This window comes from Anas acuta, chromosome 8, assembly GCF_963932015.1.
Source record: "Anas acuta chromosome 8, bAnaAcu1.1, whole genome shotgun sequence".
Taxonomy (NCBI): Eukaryota; Metazoa; Chordata; class Aves; order Anseriformes; family Anatidae; genus Anas; species Anas acuta.
The window spans coordinates 13,984,807-14,007,518 of record NC_088986.1 but is presented as its reverse complement, the minus strand read 5'-3'; the positions used below and the strand labels follow the sequence as shown (position 1 = coordinate 14,007,518).

At 36.9% G+C, this 22,712-nt stretch overlaps 1 protein-coding gene across 20 annotated transcripts in view; it reads right to left on the bottom strand.

Annotated features, from left to right (window-relative positions):
- The window catches only part of ADGRL2 (adhesion G protein-coupled receptor L2), a 391,171-nt gene that overhangs the window by 31,520 nt on the left and 336,939 nt on the right, over positions 1 to 22,712 (bottom strand). For 14 of the 20 annotated variants that reach the window (XM_068691088.1, XM_068691086.1, XM_068691095.1 and 11 more), the window contains 7 exons: positions 21,341 to 21,450; positions 14,869 to 15,669; positions 6,362 to 6,658; positions 5,715 to 5,818; positions 4,708 to 4,893; positions 3,629 to 3,667; positions 511 to 694 (listed from right to left, as the gene is read on the bottom strand). In XM_068691088.1, coding sequence (XP_068547189.1) covers positions 511 to 694; positions 3,629 to 3,667; positions 4,708 to 4,893; positions 5,715 to 5,818; positions 6,362 to 6,658; positions 14,869 to 15,669; positions 21,341 to 21,450 — 1,721 coding nt within the window. The remainder of the gene's footprint in view (positions 1 to 510; positions 695 to 3,628; positions 3,668 to 4,707; positions 4,894 to 5,714; positions 5,819 to 6,361; positions 6,659 to 14,868; positions 15,670 to 21,340; positions 21,451 to 22,712) is intronic. The other 6 variants (XM_068691091.1, XM_068691092.1, XM_068691098.1 and 3 more) reach the window with 1 other exon arrangement.

Below are 22,712 nucleotides of genomic sequence, written 5' to 3'. Positions count from 1 at the left end.
CACATTTTTACCTGAAGACAGTCATGTTTAATATAAACATTTGGCCTATGCTCTGAGTGCCTAAAATACTTAACTGGAAGACTGCATTGCAAAAAGTAATTTAAATTCATTAGGAACAGATTATATATAATAGAAAAGCATTTCCTCAGCCCTACAGAAAGCAGTTACCTCAAAAAATCCATACTTTGCCATTTAAGTACTCTTCATATCTATACATTCTGCTAATGATTTTTCAGTGGTAAATCAACTTTGCAATATCAACTACTTTACGTTATACACTGTATTAATGATACTAAAGAAGAATGCTAATTTTGTTTAAGTAAGCAAGAAAAGCATTTCTCCTCTTCAGGAGCAAGTCCTTTGATACACAGGCAGGTAACATATAGCTTTCTAAAAATTTCGTGCAGCTCACCTTTCAAAGAGCATGTGGCAACCCAGAATATTTTTGTGTGTTTGTGTGTAAAGCAGTGCACACAACTTTAATTAATACTTGAAAATAAATTCACTTACCAATATTTTCTGTGGGCATTGACACTCTGGTTGGTTCTAAGAGGTTATCAGCTAAGACAAAAGCCCCTTCTTCTAATGTATCAAGTAGCATTGTGGCTGCATGGGCTTGTTCTGAAGAATTCATGTCTTTCCAGGACTCCAGTGCTTCAGGCCTGAGCAGGTTGTCCACTGTATCAACAATTGCCTGCATTCATTAGGAAACTATCATTAGGTCTGATTGCCCTAGGCAGCTGGGGAAAATTTCCAACGTTATCTGGTGACAATTATAATACTTAACTGTCAGAATGATTTACTGTGATTTAATGGCACTATAAAACTATTTTCAAAATAAAAATATTTTCCATCCCCTTGCTGGATAAGCATTAATAGAAGTGCAGTTAGCCACTAGCATTGTGTAGTCTCTAAGTGGTAAACATGCAGATTTGACTCGTCTCTTGTCAAATATAAAGACAGCTTTGTTAATGTGCTGAAAAAATATAAAAAATAAATGCCAGAAGTTTTGCCTGAAGCTTTCATCTTAAAGTTAATGTCAAAATATATAACTTATATTTAAAAATACTAATGCCAAAATTGGCATTCTGCAGCTTAGGCTAAAATGGCAATAATACTCTTCTGGAAACTTAGCACAACTCATGCAGCCATTGTGCTACAAACTACTTGTCTATGACAAACTGCTTTCTTTATTACAGGAGGCATGAAATGAAGCTGACTCAGTGGATATAAATTAGCCTGGGCCATTTTCACTCCTCCTCCTGTTCCTGTACCTGTTCATAGATACTTAAAAAGATTACTAACTCCCATTCCTACACAAAGGTCAGTTAAAAAAGGAAATCAATAGAGCAAACAAGATGTCCACTGACTGTCCCTGTTATCAGAGAAGGCAAAACTGAAAAACTGAATAAAGCTGCCATTTTAAGTCTTTCCTGCAACAACTCTATCATTATGTTTTAAGGTTCATTAAGCTGCATATAAAGTAACAGTAAATAAGGAAGAAAAGAATTCAGAGACATGATTACATTATTTTTACAAAATAATCCAATCAATCACAGTAATCAGTTAATCAATTGAAGGCAGGCTCTTACATTAATGCATAATGTAGCTGTGCATTGAGTATGCTGTGCATTGAGTATGCCATGCATTGCTGAAACACCCTGTTTACTCTGTCCCATTTACCGAGTCATAATGTGTCATTAAGCATATATATAATGTGTTTGATCAATTTGAAAGTATTGGGAATGGAAACAGAACACAGTGTACAAACAGAAAGATGTTGGTCTGGAATACTACATTGTGTAATAGGAATAGGAAAAGTTGGTCAAGGCTATTGTCAGAGCAAGATTAATTAGCCTAACCCATTTTAATATCCTCTTTCTGTCTGCATTGTGAGCCACCATGACCTTCCTGGCAGGTGGAAGATACTTCGAAGTGGCATTAAAGCCTTTTTTCTTTCTCTAATGGGAGACAGAATAGTCAAAATGCTCACACTGATACTGCTGCAGCCATTAACTAGAGTGGAACAGAAATTGGTCTGCAGAGGCCAGATTCATTAGTCACCAAGAAATACAGATTGGAGCCTCTAATCTGAGGTACAAATGAATCCTCTGTCACAAAGTGGGAACTTGCTTCCTTTGCATAGTGTAAGTCAGCTTTTGATTTGTCGTTTCAAGAGGTTTATTAGTCTTATCTAACCAGAGAAGCCCATTTGAGATCTACAGAAAATGACACCAGTCAAAAATTAAGGTTGTGGCTATGGTTTCTTGTGTGTCTCCATCTAGTGCTGATGGTATGCATTTATTAATCTGAAATGCTTTTTGTTTATTATGGGATAAGCTAACTCTGCATTTTTCCTGTGGTAAATGATCACCTATCCAATAAGATTTCTGAGGCATTTTCTCCACTCAGACAAAGATGAGTGGGAAAGTAGGAAGACCATGTGGCCCCTCTGATGCATCTGTTGAAGCAACCTAATAATTACTCATGTTAATGTTTACTATTGAAAACAAAGAATGAAAATTCAGTCTAGTAAATACCTGCTGTTTCCTTTTCCTATTAAAAAACAAACAAACAACAACAACAACAAAAAACTTTCTAATAATATATATATATATATATATTTATTATTTGAGAAGTGAAATTCGCTCCAGATCTTGGCCTCCTTTTGTCAAATTTTTGCCATAACTGGACACCTCCCATCCCTTTCCTAAGCTGCAGGATGAAAGTCAGAGTGCCTGCTATAGAGAGGTGTCTCTTCAGTAACTGCCTGAATTAATTTATTATGTTGCAAAGCATTTTAAAGTTCTTTTCAAAAATTGTTCTTACATTTTATCTCAGAAGGTACAAGTGAAAAACAGTATTTTAAAAGAAACTTCAAAAAAATGTGCACTAAAAATTTTCAGAGACACAGATACAATCTTCTAGGGCATTTTCTTCTCTTATTCACAGGCATGAGGTGGCATTATTTGCATTGTATCACAGAACAGAAGCTGGCCACTGTGGGCAACCATTTTACCAGAGAGGAAAGAAACTGAAAATCGGGCAGCAATGTTACATGCCTTTCACATAGCCTGGTTAATAGGACATGTGGCATATATTCTATTAGTAAAGCTAGAGAACTGTTTGTCCTAAAAATTTATCCATTTAATACTGGAATCACTGAATCTGGCCTTTGTAACAACTCTTAAAATTGTAAGAAGGATCGTTTTACTAGGTATAGGAATGCACAAAGAACAAAGTAGGCTACATAATGTATTTTTCATGCAAGCAAATTAACTCTAAACAGTCTTTGATATGCAATACTACCAAGCTGAAGTCATTTCTGTTAAGTTGCCAGCTTTTTCCTCCACCAAAAGCTGTATTATGTGAGAGATTTTATTTCCAATTCAGATAATAACTATTTCTCCTCTTATACTTTGAAACAAGTTGAGGTAAAAGACGTATAAACTTTGACCTTTTTTTTCCTGAGTGTTATACCTGTGCAAAGCCAACATTTGTACAGTTGATATGGGGCACAATACACATTTATCAAAGACTGAAATACATAGGATCATGCAGCAAGATGATAAAGCGTGGCAGGTTGCTGAAGCAGGGAGAAAGCAGGGTGACAGCACAGGAGAGATACCTTAAGGTAAGCCCTGCATGTCTTCTCTCGTTTTTGGAGCTTTTTAGTAAGAAAAAAGAAAATCAGAAGTTAGACACATTCTGGAAAGCTTCAGAGATATCCAAAAATTAGTCTGGTGTTTTAAATCCCTAATTTGAACTAGAAAGATTCTGGATATTAATTTAGTATCCGTCCAATGATGACTACAGAAAAACATCATACAGGAAACTTTTTTCCCAACCAGTATACAGGTGCCCAGGTCTTTTTTCCCGAACAGTGGGATTTGTGTGAAAAGGTCAAAGGAGAAAATCCCTGTGTGGTCACTTTATCTGTCTCTGGGAAAACTCTTTTAAGGGTAGCTAGGGATTGTAAATTAAGCTATTGCCAAGACAACAGAAGAATGCATGGAGCTCTCTCTATAAAACAGGCTAAAAAAGTTTTGTCTATAGCTTCTTGATTAAGCTGAGGCAAGGAGGAGGCCATGAAATATAGCATTTTTTCTGAGAAAAACAGGAATGGTAACACTTTTATGATTTCTATCTAAAACTGTAAGACATATTTTTTTTCTCTGAAATGTTTCTCTGAGCATTATTCCAGATAAAACCTAAGTCTTTGCATTTTATATGTCTTGACATATAAGATCAATTATAAGCGATGTTGGTGTCTTAAAAAGTCTAAAAAATTGCTATTATTTCGCAGAAGGTCAGCTTAAGACAAAACCCTGCAGCTATGCTGAATCCCACTGAGTGTTCAGGATGTTCAGGGTTAAAATGATCACTGGATAAAAATACTGATTTGGTACAGAATTTCTGTAAGCTATTACCCAGCTCTCTCATGTTATTTTTAACGTATTCCAGATTTTAATAAGGGACACATAGCTGTTTTTGAGCACCAGTCAGCTATTGTGAATTTTATCTTATTCCCTAAAGAAAGTAATTGCAACTTTCTGCTATGCATTTACTGTTGTTTTCTCTTATATGTTTATTCCACAACTATAAGTACACAGGAACAAAGTATAGATTAATATTTCTGAAAGAGAAAAAAAAAAAAATCAAAGGCAATGGTTATCCCAGCAGGAAGATTTGAAGGGAAACGTGTACCTTGTTATAACTCCTTCCAGCTGAGTCTTTTTCACTGGGCCGCAGTTCCTGCAGCTGAGCATCCAAAATGTCCACAAGCTGCTCCATCAGCCTTACTGATGAACTAACATCGCCAGCGAAGACTGGTCCTTTGGTGTGTTTAGCCAGTTCATTGGCCAGACTAGCTGCATTTTCTCCACTTCTGATCTGAAATGACAATTTATATTATCTCAGCAGGGTCCCTTGTTCTGCTTGCGGCTCCTAATTCCAATTCCCCGCATACCTTTGTTGTGGTGAAATAACCATTTACACATACATTGAAATCTGCAACTAATTGAGACCAATAACATTCTCTTTATCTCAGAAGATTAAAGGTTCTTAGATCCGTGACACACAAAAGCAGTTCTTAACAGCCATCAAAACAGAAATCAGGCTGGGACTTTTGGGCTAGATCTTCTATTCATCCTCACTTTTATTTTACTGCCATTATCAGACAGTAAGAAATCTATTTGTTCATACTAGTGCTTGAGGCATTTGAAAGTCAAGTAGCCTGGTACTGACAACAAATTATCCAGTTTTCATAAACTCAGTAAATCTCAGTAGGGAGGGAAAGCACAGAAAGTGGCTCTGTGTTCTAATCATACTGTTATTAATGCACTTATACAAAAATCTACTTATTACAGCGTAATTTTCCCCAAACCTAAAAACCTGGTTGCATACCAGACTTTTTGCTGTGTGGTTTATAATATTTGATTCATTAAGCAAAGATACTGGAAAAGCTACTTTGCTTTAAAACGTGATGAAAACATGTAAGCACAGACTCAATACAATTACTTAGTGCAAGACTGTGCTTAAACATACTTATGAACCTAACTTTTGGTAAATACTTTACACACAAAATGCTCGTAACTCTTTCTATTTCAAATGAACACAGAGTAATAAAGACGGTTTCAACTAACTGAATTATTAATGCTTGCAGTTTTATCCTTAGTCACCAGTGTACATCAGATAAAAAGGTTTCAACCAACCTTCTGAGCCAGCTGATTTACCCAGTGTGAGGTGCAGTTGCTAAGATCGGGACCTTTGGGGTTCCACGTTCCCGTTAAAACCACACAAAGATATGAGGCAGTTCCTACAACAGATGTGGAAAACTACAGTGAAATTGAAACCATTTTTCTGCATGCATTCAGGAAATCAGCTACAATGTACTCCTAAGCAATGTTAAATTCTGAATGCCGCTAATGTAAGTAGTTGACAATAATTGACAAAAACGTATGGAAATAATGTAGATGACAAACAGCAATAAAGAAGTCAGTGAAAAGTACCAGACGTTTTCTGCAAACAAACAAAAAGCCCTTGATTTTTCCTGGAGCTCATCCAGAGGGGAGCTCATAATGAGAAAGGCATCTGTAAGCATATTTCACAACAGTCCCCAAGCAAAGACCTAAAATTTGACCTGGATTCTCAAACCATATGTGCAAGGTAATTTTGCATCTACGTTCAAATGCTGTTTGTAGATTAGAACTTGACCACTGCCTGTAGATACTGCATTCTCCAACTAACATGAAAAAATCATGACAGACAGCTTGAGATTTAAAAAAGAAATCGTCATCAGAGTGGCACAGTGCTTTTGAAATGACTGCTTGAATTCAAGACATATTTTTAAAGGCAATACCTCGTGTTCCTTTGGGGCAAGGGCGTTCAACCATCATTCCTCTTTGTGTCTGGGGCCAGCTAATCCCCCTGGCCTCAGTCGGTTCACAGAATCTCTCTGGCAATGGGAAGAAACTTGTCACAGGAGGAATTTTGGTTGTGGAAATGGGTGGTGGTGGCTTGGGTCCTCTGCTTCCTTCCTTTGTTCCTCCAGCTAATGTTGTGCTTATGGGGCCTTTCTGAGATGTAGTGCTAGTGGTTGACACTGTGGTTTTGTACAGCTCTGCTGAAGAAGTTATTGTCACTGCTGTAGTAGGCACTGCACAGAGAAAATTAGAGTAATAAAGAAGTGAATGAGTTCAGATTTTAAAAGTCCTTTTAATGTTATTTATGTCATTTTAATCGATTCTCTGGTGTCTCCTTTTCTTTACCTTAATACTGCACTTTTCTTAATGTTATTCTGGGTGCTTAAGGATTATTTTCCTCCCAGCTCATACCAGTATGAAGTTTCAGAACAATCTCTAAACAATCTCTTCTACAATAACAATTGGTAGTTACATTTCTAAAAGCTGAAAGGCAGTCCTACCAAGTTATCAGTACATAACAAATATGCTCAGAGCAATTAATGATTACTTAATCATTTCTGCAGAAGGAAGAACTGTATGGACAGAACCATTTGAATCAGCATGCCATAAACAATACAGTTAAACAATACAGTTCAGCTTTAGCAATAAAGATAGTGGGCTGTAAATAACTGGACCATAAAAAAAATATAGACCCAAAAACTTCAAGTCACCCACAACACACCTTCCAGGAAAATAATTCTGATAACATCTTCCTACCCAGCAGCCATTCTGCTCGAGTGAGCTGCAGCATGCCTGATTAACTCCAAGCAGCAGAAATGCATAGCAGGGAGGTGGTGGTCTGGTGTTTGAACATTGCAGGTTTTAACATCCTTTCTTGATAAAGCAGATACGAAGACATGACTCATGCAGGCCAGTAGGAAGCACCTAGTGCAATCTTTCGTGCAACACTAGGACTGGTTTAGGCCAAATCATTTCTGTCTGAGACTCACAGTGGTTCGCTTCACTAACCCCCATGAGAAAGGAACTGCTGGGGCTGGGGAGGCGCAGCCGGGCCCGCTGCATTTTTTCTGAGGTTTTGGAGAGGTAGCACTAGTCAATACTTGTGAAGATAGCAGTCCGCAATTTCTGTTCATCACCTTCAAATATACATTGGGCAACAGTTGAAACTATGCGGGTAATGTAATTGAGGCAGTTACCATTAATTATTTCCAAATCTTTCATTAGTGCTCACAGTGCTTTACAAGCACATAAAAGCACAGGTCCTTGTGCTGAGACTAAATATGCTCAGATTGAGTATTTATTATTTCCTAACCAATACAGAAATAAATGAAGCTAATTTTAGGATTAACTTCACTGGATAAAGTGGCTTTTTTGTTGTTGTTGGGTTTTGTTGCTGCTAGGCCCTTGACCTCCAAGGCACTGGACAATGCATGTCTTCTCATGGTCTCTAAATAAAATCACCACCAAAACCAAAAGTGCTGCCTAGCTTTCTTTCAGCAGATGATTTTTTATGTTTGTGAAAAATATTAACTTTCTCTTGATTCAAGATAACAATTATTATTTCAAAATCCTCTTTCAATTATATTTCATCTATAATATTTTAGGAGTCTCAAATGTGAATTTATCTTTTTATTTTTCTATGAATTTAGAGTGAAGCTTTGAACATCAGAATCTATTTTTACAGACTGTATAAGAAGATGTGTTTTTTTTTTATCCCTTTCTTGCTCATAAATGAGAAACTTCTTCAGAGGCTGTCTTCATTTCGATCTGATTCTTGGCTGTTTGAAGACAGTCTGTGTAATTGTGCTGAATTTGTAGTGCAGCCAGCTACTATGAAACCTACTGAAATCTCTGGATCTGTTCTGCAAGTGCTTGCCTGACATCTTGTGAAACTGCTGTAATTTTCATTTGATTACAATGCATCCAGCCTTCTACTGCTTTCCCAATTAACATTCGTCAAAAGCATTTGCAATCACTTGCAGCAGTGTCAGGCAATGCCTGCTGAATCAGGTCCCGGGGAACAGGGAGCTGCTAGGGACAAAGAATGATGCAAGGGACAACTGATTATTACTATCCATCCCCTAACACATTGTGCTAATTAGTACATATTTAATCACTGAAATGTGTATTAGCATTATTGCAATTACTGCTCAAACCTGTAATGTTTAGGATAGCTTTGTCTCAGAATATCACTATAAGAATTCAAAACAACTCTCTGAAGTTCAGTAGTGAGATAACAATTTTCAGAATATATTTTGTGCTGCACCCTCAGCTAAAATATTCTGCTGTCTTTACACAACATTAGGTAGAACAATTTTAATGCTATCCATTGAAATCAATCCCCATGCATATTGTCTATGATTCAAAAATGACCTGCATACCTTAGTAGTAATGTATACTTTTGAAATATACTTGTAATCTCCCATTTTAAGAAAAAGACTTCAAACCTTCTCTCTCTCAAAACTGAAAGAGATACAGGTCATTTCTAAGAGATTCTCTGATTTAAATACAAAACTGGAGAAGTCGGTATATTTAAGAATGTACCAAGAAACTTCAGGCAGTGCTGGAAGCCTGTGACTGGGAAGGTTGAAAATAGGAGCACATCTCTTTAGGAATATATCCAGCCTTCAGAAGGTGGATCATTTTGTTTTTAATGACCTGTTGGGGAACTTAATCTGCAAGGTCACTGTCCTGAGCTGCAAGAAGATACATGATAGCCACCACCAGCTGAAGTGTCTCAATCTGAAGTGTCCAGGGTGATGGCATCTGCAGGCTCCCAGGCAGTTACAGAGTGCTTACAGATACAAGACAATGGTAGTGACAATGGTAGTGATGATTAATATGACACAACTAAAAAGGAGACCAAACCACATGTAGGGGTTATTAACTTATCATTACAGGCAGCTGGGGTAAGCCTTTATAAGGCTGACGATTTTTATTTTTAATTTTTGGTCCACTACCAAGAAAACTACTTCTGCAATGTGAGATTCCACTTAGGATTTTTTGACCATGCTGGACATGCTGAGGAGAAAAACAAAACCTCTTCTGCCTTCTTCCTTCCTATTTATTTTATTTTTTTATTTTTAAATAGGTGTGTCTCATTAACCAGCTGAAGACAGTCTTCATAAGATTAAAAAAAATGACGATAGCAATAGGAAGCAAATGCAAGGACTCAAATTGAGAGTAATTAATTTACATTTGTTTCATGCAGTTCCTAACAGCTGATTTAAACAGTTAGAAGTACTATTGGTTTCTAAAAATGAAGACACCACTGGAGTAAAACTTAGCACCTGCTTAACAGTGTGATGTCTATAAAAAACATAACACAATTGCTTAGGACAGCAGGGGAATAGTAACTTTGTTTCCCCAACTGACAGTGAAGAATGGATTTAGAGACAGCACCTATTTTCTATTTTCTTCAATCTAACATTCTTCGCCAATGGGTTTCTATTCTAAGTACACATTAAATACATCAAAACAAACAAACAAACAAACAAACAAACACACACACACACACAACACAAATATCCCTCTACATTTAAAAATGAATTGAAATGCTTAGACGATGCGTTGTTTCTGAAAATATCAGTGGTTTCACTTTCATCTCTGGGACCTAGATAATTTCAGAAATTGGCTGTATGGATTTTTCATTTAAACATATGCTATTATTGACTAGATATTTCAATGTATTTGGACATTTGAAAACCTAGATCGTCACCTCATTTTCAAAAAGTGTCATACGCTGAGCTGCTGTGTAAAGCAACAGGATCAGAAACCTGTGCAAATCCAGATATCCCTGCTTTCTGCTTATTGCTGCTATGTGCCTGTTTTTATGCTTCAGTGAATATCAGGGAAGTCACTAAGACTTACCTAATTACTTATAGGTTACAGCTATTATGCTGGCCAGAATTCTATTGACCCTGCCAAATCCCATTTAGTCGAAAGTGAAATGTTTACACAGGCATTTATAAATTTACACCTTGAAAATAATAAATACATTTCAAAATTAGAGAAATACCTATGATCAAGAAATGTGCTATCTGGTCCCCATTATGTTGTCTTTATTTGTACAGCCACTCTTTAATCAATCTGTTGTGTAGCAGATTCACTATAATAGCAAAGATCTAATTTACTTAACAATTTGCTGCATGACTTCGTCATAGATTCTTGGTTTATAAAGATTTATTTGCACTAGCTTCCTATTATTTCAAGCCCTTGGTGATAGTACTCTCTGAGTTTCTGTTCTGTCCACACTCACAACATCCGTATTTTCCTGCAGTGATCCAATAAAAGTTAATGATGGGTATCATGGTACAAAAGGGGAGACAACTCCAGTTTGAACAGTTTGCACAGTTAGCGTAAATTGGGGTGAGTGTAGATGAAATCTCTCCCTAACGCACTACAACAGAACAAAAGGATTTATCTTCTTTTTGTTACCACGGAAACCTTAAATGTAATACTCATTCACTTTTTAGGGGGAACATTCCCTTCATTCTTCCTGATCTAAATTCCTTTAAAAATTCTTATTCCAGCTAGGATTTGTTTGATCCTTGGATGCCCCTTTAGAAATAATATACTGGGACATATACACTAAATTTACCAAGACTACAAAAACTTTTCTTTGTTCTGCATTTTTGTAGTTGCTTTTTGCAGGACCTGATATATTTCTGAACTATTTCTGAATTAAGGTTGACATTTAAATATAATTTTTACATTTAACCTATGAAAATGTGATCTTGTGTTGTAAATGAGTGTTACTTGCCAGATCTAGCTCTGAGAGCCATTTCTACATCTATGTACTATAATTCCCATGAGGAGAGAAAAGAAATAACAACACATAAAGACTGAGGTAAAGGGGAGAGCTCTAAGGGCAGCAGACCCAATTTCCAGGGTAAACGTGGTCGTGGTAGCATGGCTGCAGCAGCCTTGGTTTTAGAAATTTGAAGAGTTTTCCTGAGGATTAGGTAAATATGAATATGGGAAGCACATAACATACACAGTTGGAGGAGGAAGAAATGGCGTAGGTTTGCAGCAAAAGCCAGGTCAACATTAGGTTAATTATAGTGGCATTTCTGTGGTTTCAATAGGCAGATTTAAAAATGGAAGAAACAACTGAAAGAAAAAAGGCATGCTGGAGGTCACAAATGAGTCCACAATTTTAGCTCTGGGAGCAAACACAAACCTTTGAGTTAAGAAGTGTGACTCAAATGTGACAAATTTGTCTTTTATGGAAGAAGAAGATTGTTGTTTCTGAAGCCCTTGATAGCAGGAAGTTCAGGTGCAGACAAGAACTGATAGCCAAGACAGATAGATGGAAGAAAAAATGAATCACTCGGTGTCTATACATCATTATTGCTCCTGCGGCAACAGAAGCAACGCAGATTGCTGACTTTTCTACAGTGGCCCCAAGTTAACCACTAGAACAGAAAAGGCCATGACTTCCAATTTTGAGGCACTGACCTTGTGACACCATTAAATACCTTACATTAAAGAACCGTTGTAGAAAAAAAAAAAAAAGAAAGAAAAGTTCTCCCATTAGGTGACTTAAAGAATCTTATCCTAACACCTATGTCTTTGAGTAGATGATTAAGAGATCTGAACCACAGAAAAAGAAAAAAAAAAAAAAAAAAGAAACATAAAAATGTTCTTTGTCAAATGTGCTGAAAATCTGATCTAATTCCACGGAAGATAAAAACCTGAAATGTGTATTACACATATAGGTTCTTGGACTGTGTAACAATAGATGGACTGGTCTTCAATTTATATAGATTTTATGCTGAAAAAATGAAGAACTGAGAATATAATACAAATAAAATACTGAGTTACAAACAGTCTGGAATGTCTTCTTGGTTTTATTTTTTTTCTTGGTACTTCTCAAGGACAATCACACTAATTTTTCCTTTAATTTAGTAGTCTTTAACTAAAGTCAAAAGAGGAAATGAACTGAAACATATTCTTAGATCTGCCATTTACACATCCACACAAAATTTAAATAGTGGTTATTGGCTCTATATAGGGAAAAAATAACTTTTGTGAATCAATGTAATACATATTCAAATAAACCTAATGTCTTCATATGGTTTCTATATTTAAAAAAGGTCACAATCAAAATGTATTTACTGATTTCTTAATTCATTTAAAACAAGAACTCACAAACCACTCAAAATATTTATTTTATATCTGCATGGGTGAATGGGTAAAATGCTTAGATGAGAAGCAAGCACTCTGCAGCATGCCCTAGACCCCTTCTTGTCTAGGTCTGGTTGCAGTACCATCTTTCTCCCTCTGTCTTGCATACCAGCTTCTTCACATGGAAACCCAGGAACATGAAGGGGTGCTGCTGGATACCTGAAACTCTTGCTGATATTAGATGGAATGTGGCTGAGATGTGTACTGTAAGTTAGGATCTTAGAGACTCTCTCATAATAAAAACATTATGAAATGTCTCACTGGAGATGTTTGGTGGTACTAACATAAATGACAGCTTTTTTGTCTCTTCCTGCTCTTCCTAAATGCTTTTTCCGTTGATGCAATAATTTAAAGATTAGCTTTTGCCACATTCATGGCAGATGTCTGAACTGCAAAAGCTACATAAAGCCGGCACCTCCATTTACTGCTCTTACTTTTAAGGTGTTGGAGAACTTAAACTGTATCTTCATCTCAGTTAAATTGAATGAAAAGTGACATGTCTGAGAATGTATGAAAATGAAAGCTATAATTTTTTTCTAATTACCTAGGTGGGTATGTCTTAGCTAAGAGCAGCTGCAAAGCCTCCCTGAGGAATGGCCTCGTTTCACATACAGAGTGCAGAGCCAGCCAGAACAGCTGCCCTCAGGCTGGAGCTCAGCCCCCAAACACTGGAACTGGCTGAGACTGGCATCACACAGCCAGGGAGGTCTGTAGGAGACAGACTGGTAACATCATTATGGGACTCTGGAGATTGCTAGTATGGTACTTCTAAACTGCCTCGTGGTGCTGCATCTTACATACTTTTTTATTTAGGAAAAGTTATATGTATGCTAATAGAGAATCATAGAACTGAAGAATGATTTGGGTTGGAAGGGACATTAAAGACCGTCTAATTCCACCGCCCTGCCATGGGCAGGGACACCTCCCACTAGATCAGGTGGCCCAAAGCCCCATCCAGCCTGGCCTTGAACACCTCCAGGGATGGGGCATCCACAGCTTCTCTGGGCAACCTGTTCCAGTGCCTCACCACCCTCCGAGTGAAGAATTTCTTCCTTATATCTAATCGAAACCTACTCTATCATTGAATACTTGAAAACATTACCCCCTGTTCTATCAGTACACTCACTCCCTGACAAAGTCCCTCCACGTCTTTCTGGTAGGCCCCCTTTAGGTATTGGTAGGCTGCAATGAGGTCTTCTTAGAACCTTCTCTTTTCTAGGCCGAACAACCCCAATACTCTCAGCCTGTCTTTGCAGGAGTGATGCACCACTATGTGGTTCATCCTGCTGCATATGCATCAGCTGAGACAACACCGAACAGCTACTTTCCATGGGGAGAAACTGTTATTACTATTTTTTGAAGCACAAAAAATGGCTGCTAAGCACATATGCCAATTGGATTGAAGTATCAGACTTCATTGCTAAAGCAGCTTACCAACAACCTGTTCTTTGATGCATGTATACTCTTCTGCCACACAGCATTTCTCTTGATACTATCCCCCACAGGTGTCAATATGTAGCTGTGCCTGTTCATGTCATTCTTTGGGATAGCTGGGACTTAGAGACCTCTTTTTTACTCCTGTTTTTGGCCAATTAGTGTCTTTCCTTTTAGGTAGCTATTCTAACTTCATGTGAGCTGAACAGCAGTTTTAATGGACTTTCTGAGAAATCTGTTAAAAGGATGTTGGATAATCTTGTCTAATCCAGCATTAGAAACTGTGAAAATAGGTCTGCAGAAAAATATTTATGCTTGGTATTGCACATTAACCCTGTATGTCTCCTCTGGGACCTCCCAGCACACATCACTTTCAACTGCTGGCGCCAGGAAGTTAAGAGGTCTGCATGTGTGCTGTAATCAATTCAGAAGTCAGGTAACACAGAACCAACGGGAACAGGCTTCTGGCTCAGTGTGAATGAACTCAAACTTACTTTAGCTGCAGAAAGTCAAACTGACTGATGTAAAGTAAATAAGCCATTCTCCAACTCATTCTCAAGCACAGAAAAGCTAAACACTTGCATAAAACAAATTACAGGAAAATACAAGCCAAATGAAACCAAATTAAGTAATTCTATCTCTCTTCACAAGTTCTGTAAATTTGCCTTGTACCAATGTAACACTTTACTGTTCAACCATGCAGAGACACAAACCCTCCTCGCCTTTCTGTACAAAGATATATTTTAGACCAAAGAGATCTGAAATAGTTATTTGAATGGAAGTACAAAGAGATGAAAAATAAGAAAAGTCAAACTGTTACCTTGGGCAGGATCAGGTGGGCCAAATTCCAAAGAATATCGCAGAATGAAGTTGTTATTCCACACATAGAGCTGGTTGTCTCTGGGGTTGTAATCCACTGCAGCGATGTACTGGTACTGGTTGGGGAAAGGAACATCCACGTGCTCTCCTCTACTCAGCCTGGTGTTGTAGATGTAATCAATGGCATTCTTGCCTGTCTCGCTTTCATTGTCTTGATACACTGACCGCACTACATATAGGACACCACATATCATAAAAGCATTGGATGCTGCCCGTTTGTCGTATGTTGTTTCCCAGGTTGCTTCAAAGCGCAGGGTGTAAGGGTTCAACTGGCTAATTACTATCATCCCATTGTTTTGCTCCGTAGCATAAATTACCCATAAGCCATTTTCATCAACTGCCAAGTCAATGTCAGTTTTTCCTCCCCATCGGTATGGAGAGGTGTCATGGTAATTAGCATAATTGATTATGGCCTCTCCACTCTTAATTCTAGTCCTCAAGTCAAATTTTACTATGTTCCTAGTTCTTTCCTTGTTAAAAAAGACAGCGCCATCGTATACTACAAATCCAGTACCGTCCACTCGATTTGGGAGTTTATATGTTGTTTGCTGGCGTCCGTTTTGGAAGTCCTCTAAGGAAGCATATTCTATCAAAGTATCGGTGCGATATGGGGTCCATGGCATGAAGTATATTTTATCTGCAGCCTGGAGAGGATCTTTGCACCAAGCACCTGCTTTTTGTTCAGCTTCATATAAGTACGGTGAGTCCACAATTGCTTTCAACGTCCCCGGGCAAACAAAAACTAACAGTCACAGAGAGAAGTAAAAGAAGAATTATGTCAGATTAAAACTGTCTCATAATCCCCCCCAAAAAAAAGAAGAAAAAAAAAAGAAAAGAAAAAAAGAAAAAAAAAGAAAAAAGTAGGTAAATCATAATGACTGTGTCAGGAAGAAAAAAAATCAATTTAATTGGCACTAGATTATACGTTATGTTATAATTAATGCAATTATCACCCTTTATCATCCACTTTTCTTAAAGTTACCATGTTCTTGCTGTACCAGTATGGAAAGTGGATGGGAACTGCTTTCACTAGTACAGACCAAGGCTCAATGGCATACACAGACAGCTGAAAATGTCTACTCTTGCATTTTCATCTTAGACTTTTAGTGAGTACGCATTAACGCTCCAGAGCTTTTAACTGGTGTGCAGCAGTGCGCTAGGTCATTTCAGTCCAAAAAAATCGCATCGACTTGTTTAGAACTTTAAGAAGTGGTGAGGCTGAAAAAGGAGGTGCCTCGATTAAAATAAAGGAACAAAACAAATCATCAGGTATATAGAGAAAGCAATTAGGAGCAGAGAAAACAAAACACAACCAAAGCAATGAATGAAACAGACCAGGAAACCCTGTAACCATGGCATGCTATGGAGAGGGTTCTGGAAGCCAGGCAAGATGACACTTTATTAACAAGAATTTACCCAAGGGTGAGAGAAAGAGAGGGAAAGAAAGACAAAGAGAAAGGGAGAGAAAAAAGCAAGGGAGTCTTCCCTCCAGCCCAAGTATTTCAGACACTATACCCCGCCACCTACTTTAAGCAGCCAAGTCACTTTATTGCAAACAGTCGACTTCTTTATGAGGTGTACTTATGAGATCCTGCTGATTATCATAATATAAGAGTGTTGTGGGGAGGGGAAGGGAAGAGGTTAACATCCATAAGGCACATAACAAGGAGCTGGGGTTTGGACTGTATACGTTATTTACCTTTTTGCTCCACTTCTATTTTAAGCATCGGTAGAAAAATAAAAAAGTGCAAGGAAAAAAGAAAGAAGATTAACATAAATTGACTATTAATCTAAAGATTAAATTAGTAACAGACGCTAAATATAGGGAGAATAAGAACTGCACTATATTGGATAAAGAGAAACAGACAACAGGAAAACCTAGCAGGAGAGAGATTCTACGGTTACACAAGTGAACATGGATCAATCAATTTAGTAGATTAAGGAGGCAATACAGATACGTTGGCATGTTGTTTCACTTAGTGAACCTGAATAAATAATGAATGACTTTACTAATGCATGCTAGACATACTCTTCTTCTCAAACTCAAAGCATAATGCTATCAAGTTGATTTTTAAAAGTGACATGTATATATCATATATGTGCTAGGGCACATATACATATTATATTAGTTAGATAATTATAAATCCAAAACACGGCATATGAGTTATATAGGTATGTATGTGTGTTTATTAAACTTCCCTCCCATCTTTCCCCCAGCTTTTCTTTCTTGTAAAGAAAGCAGCTTGTATCCTTTAGCCCTCCTTAGGCTTTATTTTGTTTATTTTCCTGAATGCAATCTTGAGAACTTTTGACACTTCTTTGTCTATAACTGCAAAATCAGACTAGAAGAAATAAGCAAAAACATCTAGAAAAAGGAAGCAAAAGCACAGTAAGCAAGAGGAGAAGAAAAGATTAACATTTAGCTCATTCAGATATTCTCCAGCATCATCGATTAAGCCCGAAACAGCAAGCTAGTATGCAAGGACTAAGTATACTAAGTCTTTGAAACAAATTTGCATTCCACCACCATACATGGAAAATATAAATCAAATCTGATTAACAAAGTTACATTACTATAGAAATTTTTCCCCAAGGAAGTTTTAAGGAACATATTATAGAAGACTTAGAGCTGAAGTCCAGATAGTAAATAGCTCTCTAATAATTATTTGCAATAAAATCTATTTCATATACTCAGTAGCCTTTGAAGTATGTTCCTTTACTTTCATAAAATGACCTGGAAAATGACAGATGTACCAATCTGTGTGACAGTAACTGCTGGCACCAAGGAAGTGTATCAAAACTATTTGCACAGCTATTACATTTTCAGTATTTCAGTATTATCATGAAAAAAGTATTTCTATATTCCATAGAAAGTTTTGTATTTTCAGTTTCATTTAACAAAATTACATATGGTTATTTTGGGAGAATGGTATTGACTGAGTTGATCTAGTGTTTCTTTAGGGAACAATTCCAAAGCTTTACAAGCAGAGTGGAAGGGGGCTAATATAGTCAAAATCAGCAGTAGTTTTTCTAGCCTTTGTTCATTTGTGCATATTTAGGTAACAAATTTGTTTTACTGCATTTTCTAATTCTCGAGTAAACAGAAGACGCATTCTTAGGTGAGTTCCTGAGTTTCATATTCAGTGTTAATGACTTTCATATTATTCTGTTTGTGAACTTTCATGCACGAGCTTATTCCTCTCCAAAGAGCAGTATTGATATTGTACCTACTTAGAATTAGTAATAGGAGTGAGGGAAAAATCTAGGGATAACTAAAATCATTACTGGCATGTCTTCTCCAAGTGCATTGGTGTACAGCTGTACATTTTTCAGGGACAGATGGGCTTATTGAAATAAACAAATGCTGCAAAGTCCAATCAATATAGACAGAGAGAGAATAAAACACTTTAAAATGTTTTCTATTGAATTCCTGAGTCCAAAAAAGGCTTAAAATAAAAATGCACAGATGTACAAAATGGTACTTCTGATGTACTTCTTAATAAAAGGGCCGACTTCCGTTATTCAGTAAAAGTGTCAACACACATTGTGCAGCATAATTGAGAGAAATGTCAAGTATGGTACTCTCAATTTCTTTGTAATTTAATCAATAACACTCTTATTTTAGGACAAAGCAATGCCTATCAAATTTGTCTAGAATTTTAGTTTTGTTGGAGATCCAACTGAGTATTTCAATAGATTTTTTTCAGCTAAAGAGGATTAGAAAAACATCAGTAACAGGTCTACACTATGAGATGCAAAAAAGGAAGTTTTTCATTAAGTAAGTTCTTTTGAGGGCAATGAGAGCCCAGAGGAAGCTCAATCAATATGCATGATCAGCAAAGCATGATCATATTTCTAGAGGCCAGCAAGACCTAAGAGGAGCTCATAAATTGCATTTTGTACAAGGGTGACACCAACACCAATGTGTACGAGCTCTCAACTTTAACCACAAAAGTTGGTACAATTGCTAGCTGTAATCTCTCATGGGCTGAAAGACGTCAACATAGTACATTTTGCAGTCTTGCAGTAACTGAAGATGAAGTTCAGAAAAAAAAAAAAAAGCATAACTGAACTTTGGTTAGAAGTGCTGTGATCACTAAAAATCCCCCTTACTAGACCCACAAAAGCCTATCCCATCTTCTTAACAAGTCTCTTTTTGCTGGGATAGCTGCTCTTTGCAAATCTAATGATTTTAGTCATTTCGTAAGTTTAGAAGTGAAGCAATGGAACAAGTAAGAGGAAAAAAAATTAGACTTGATAACTCGCGTTGATTGGTCATCAAGAGATTTGCAAAAATAACAGGATAGGCTTTGTGGGACAGGGGAAAAAAATGGTCAACAATCAAAATGGCTACTGCAGCACAATGTAGCTTGAAATCAAAAACTGATTTTAATAACCGGCAATCCTTTTGATGCTGGTAACAACAGATGATTCCTCTTACAATTCTGGAATTAGGCAGTGTCATCACCGTACATGCTGCAGTTAACAAACTCCAAAACTTAGACTTTGAAAGACAAGAAGTATCCAGAATCCTGAGTTACGATAGACATAGAATTATATAATTCAAGGAAGGGATAGGCCAATGAAATTCACAATAAACAAAAATAAGCATTTTAAAAGTAGAATTACTACATGTTAGAGTACAGGATAGGCCGCGCTGTGACACTATACTTCTGAAAACTGGAAAAGAAAAGATTCCTGTAGACAGCAATACCCAATCAGTTGAATATATCCACACTTCTCTTCCTAAAACAGCATAAAAAATTATGTTTGAACATTATTTGCATTATACCTTTTCTCTATGAACTAGCCTACTGGAACTGGAAACATAACCTCTTGTCATTTGACTGACCCCATGGTTTGGAATCAGTTGCACTGCCCTCTTTCTGAGAATTTGGGAATAAAAAGTGAGCTACAGTTAAAGTGATCTTTATGGAACAAAATTTTGGTTAGATTGGGGTAAGACATCACTCCTTAAAAGTGGCACAAGAAGAACAGGTATAACAAGCCACCAATACTACACACAGTAGGAATGGTACTAGGGATCACTGTATGCAGTAGGCTTCCAATCCTACAAATGGTACAGAAAAAAAAAAAATCAGCAAGCATCCATATCACAATGACAGCAGAAATGAAGAAAAAACAGATGATCTGTGTTTGGCCTTTAACAATAGTGAATGTTCAATGTGGTGAAGCAGTACAGAGTAGTATTTTGGTTTAAGAAGTCTAAATTTTAATGTTGTGCAGTAAATAGAATGGACAGTTTTGACATAGCTTTGCTTATGCCAGAACTCACTTCCTTCCTTTTTGGATGTATACTGTCACCACAGTGTTTTTGCATCTCAGACTTGGCCTGTTTCCTGTACCAACAGAAAATGTGACTTCGGTTAAGGATTACTGCAGATCAAGAAATTCACACTTAATAACTTAAGGGAATGATCAGTGCACTGCTCAAGTTCCATTGCAAGTACAGATATTTCTCTGTGGAGTTACAGGACGAGGGAGAAGTCACTGAAAAGAATGACCTTACAAGAAAGCAAAACCAGTTAAAAGTGTTGAATCTGCAGAACTTTTAAAACATGCATACATCAGTGAAAAAAAAAAAAAACATTAATTATTGCAAGGAAATAAGAGGTATGTCTAAATCTAGCGAATTCTGGCATTAGAAAGAATACCGTACAAAACTGCTGAAATAGCCATAACTTCTAATTTTTTGATCTCAATATGTTTTCAGTATTTACTTTATTTTCAGTAAAAAAAGTTCTGTTTTGACAGCTGATTCCAAGGCACAGTTCACATTTTGGCTTTACACTAAAAGTGAACATCTCTTTCTCACTCCTTTTCCCACTGTTTTTAAGAAACAAGTTTCAGTAACTTACTGATGAATTATTCACTCTGATTCTGTGTTCACTTACAACTGCGCCCCTGAAGCACAAAGTTGTCTTATAATGTCTCCTGACCAGGGCATTTGCCCAGGAGTGTCAGTGCTGGGCTTTGTTGTACACCCAAAGTCACCATAACAGCAGGTAGCCTTTCAAATAGATAATGATTAAAATTGAAGTCAATTCCTTCTTTAGAAGTCTGTGAGCCAAGCCAATTTGTCAGCAACTGTTATTGGGCAAAAGTACAAATTTCTATCTGGCCTATTGAATAGCTAATTCGAGTTTGTTTTCTGGAAAAACAGTAGCCTTAAAAGCCAAACACTTAAGAACACAGACAGACACTTGGCCAGCATCACACCATGGCTTCCTTCCACACTTTGCGAAGCTAATTGGAGGCCCTAGTCTGCAAGTGCTCTGCATGCATAATGGGTCTGTGGGCCATAAACATATGCTTCTTTTCCATGTAACAGCACTCCAGCTTTAATTGTGAGGGCCAAAGGAAGTGAACAAGAATAAAAAGATTATACTTACTGTAAGGAACACATTCATACTGAACTTCTAGATACTTGTATGTTCCAGGACAAGGATCAGGAAACACATCTGACCCAGTAACTACTATACACTGTGTTCGGTTGTTGCACCTGTAATGGGAAAAGAAAGCTAATTAATTTAAAATTACATTTAATTTGCAAGTTCATACTTAAGTGCTATATGCGGTTCTAACTCTCTTCACACTTGGGCAATCCAATCCATAAGACAAGTTAATTAATACTAGATCAGTCTGAGTCCATAAATAAGGCTTCAACACATTATTTCAGTCCTGGCTTTACACTCAAATTTGGGGATCGATGTTATCTAAATGTCACTCATTCCCACTGGTAAAGATAGCTATCCCAAATATATACTGACTTGACACCACTATTCAATAAAATCAAAGCAAAATGCAATGATACAAAATGAAAAAATGTGTAAATTTGAATAATGTACAATTGCACAAATGAGCAATTCCTTCAGTCTTCATAGGTATACATACTGATGAATGGTTTTATGTCTCAGAGAGATTTTTGTTGTGATTCAAGAAAGTTATGATTTTGGTTGGAAGAGTTACTGCAGACAAAGAGCATTAGCATTTCCATTTTAATTATTTTAGGAATAATTGGTGGACTCTATGCTTCCTCTGTTAGGTTACAGCAAGAGGTAAAGAATGACCATCTGAGGAAATAAGAAAAACAGTTAAAAAGAAGAACTGCAAGAAAATTAATTCAAATGTATTTTAGAGGAGACTAAATACTGGAACATAAATGTTTTGTTGAACAATGGAAGTCAATGCATTTTGATACAAAGAACTTTATTTCAATGCCTCTAACCACAAGGATCTACTGAATTTAATGTTTATAAAGGGTGATTTTGTTTGTTTGTTTGTTTGTTTTTCGTTTGCTTGGTTTTTTTAAATAATGACTAGAGACTTCCAGAAGAAAGAGAAACAAAAGAATCAATAGATTGGAACTTAAAATGGAAAAATTATCACCTAACTCTGAAGAGATGGTCAAAATATAATACAGAAAAAAACAGAACGAAGTAGATGGAAAGAAGAGAAGGTCAGGGAGTTTGGTAACTAAAACAAAAAGAGCTTAGCTGATCTTCTCAGGGGTTACTTTTGTTTGTCAGCAAACTGCATAACGGACATCTGAACTTAAGTAATGGTCTAGCCTTTGACTCCAGCTGTACATCAACTTCTCTATTGCCCTACTACTTCCCACACTCCCTGAATACCCAAGCTAAAATAATCTATCTTGTATCAACAGCTTTCCACAGCTCTACTTTGCCAGCAGGTATAAGAATAATTCATGCTACCTCATGAAAGGTAGAACAAGCCCATTTGAAGAACTCAGATATGAATCAC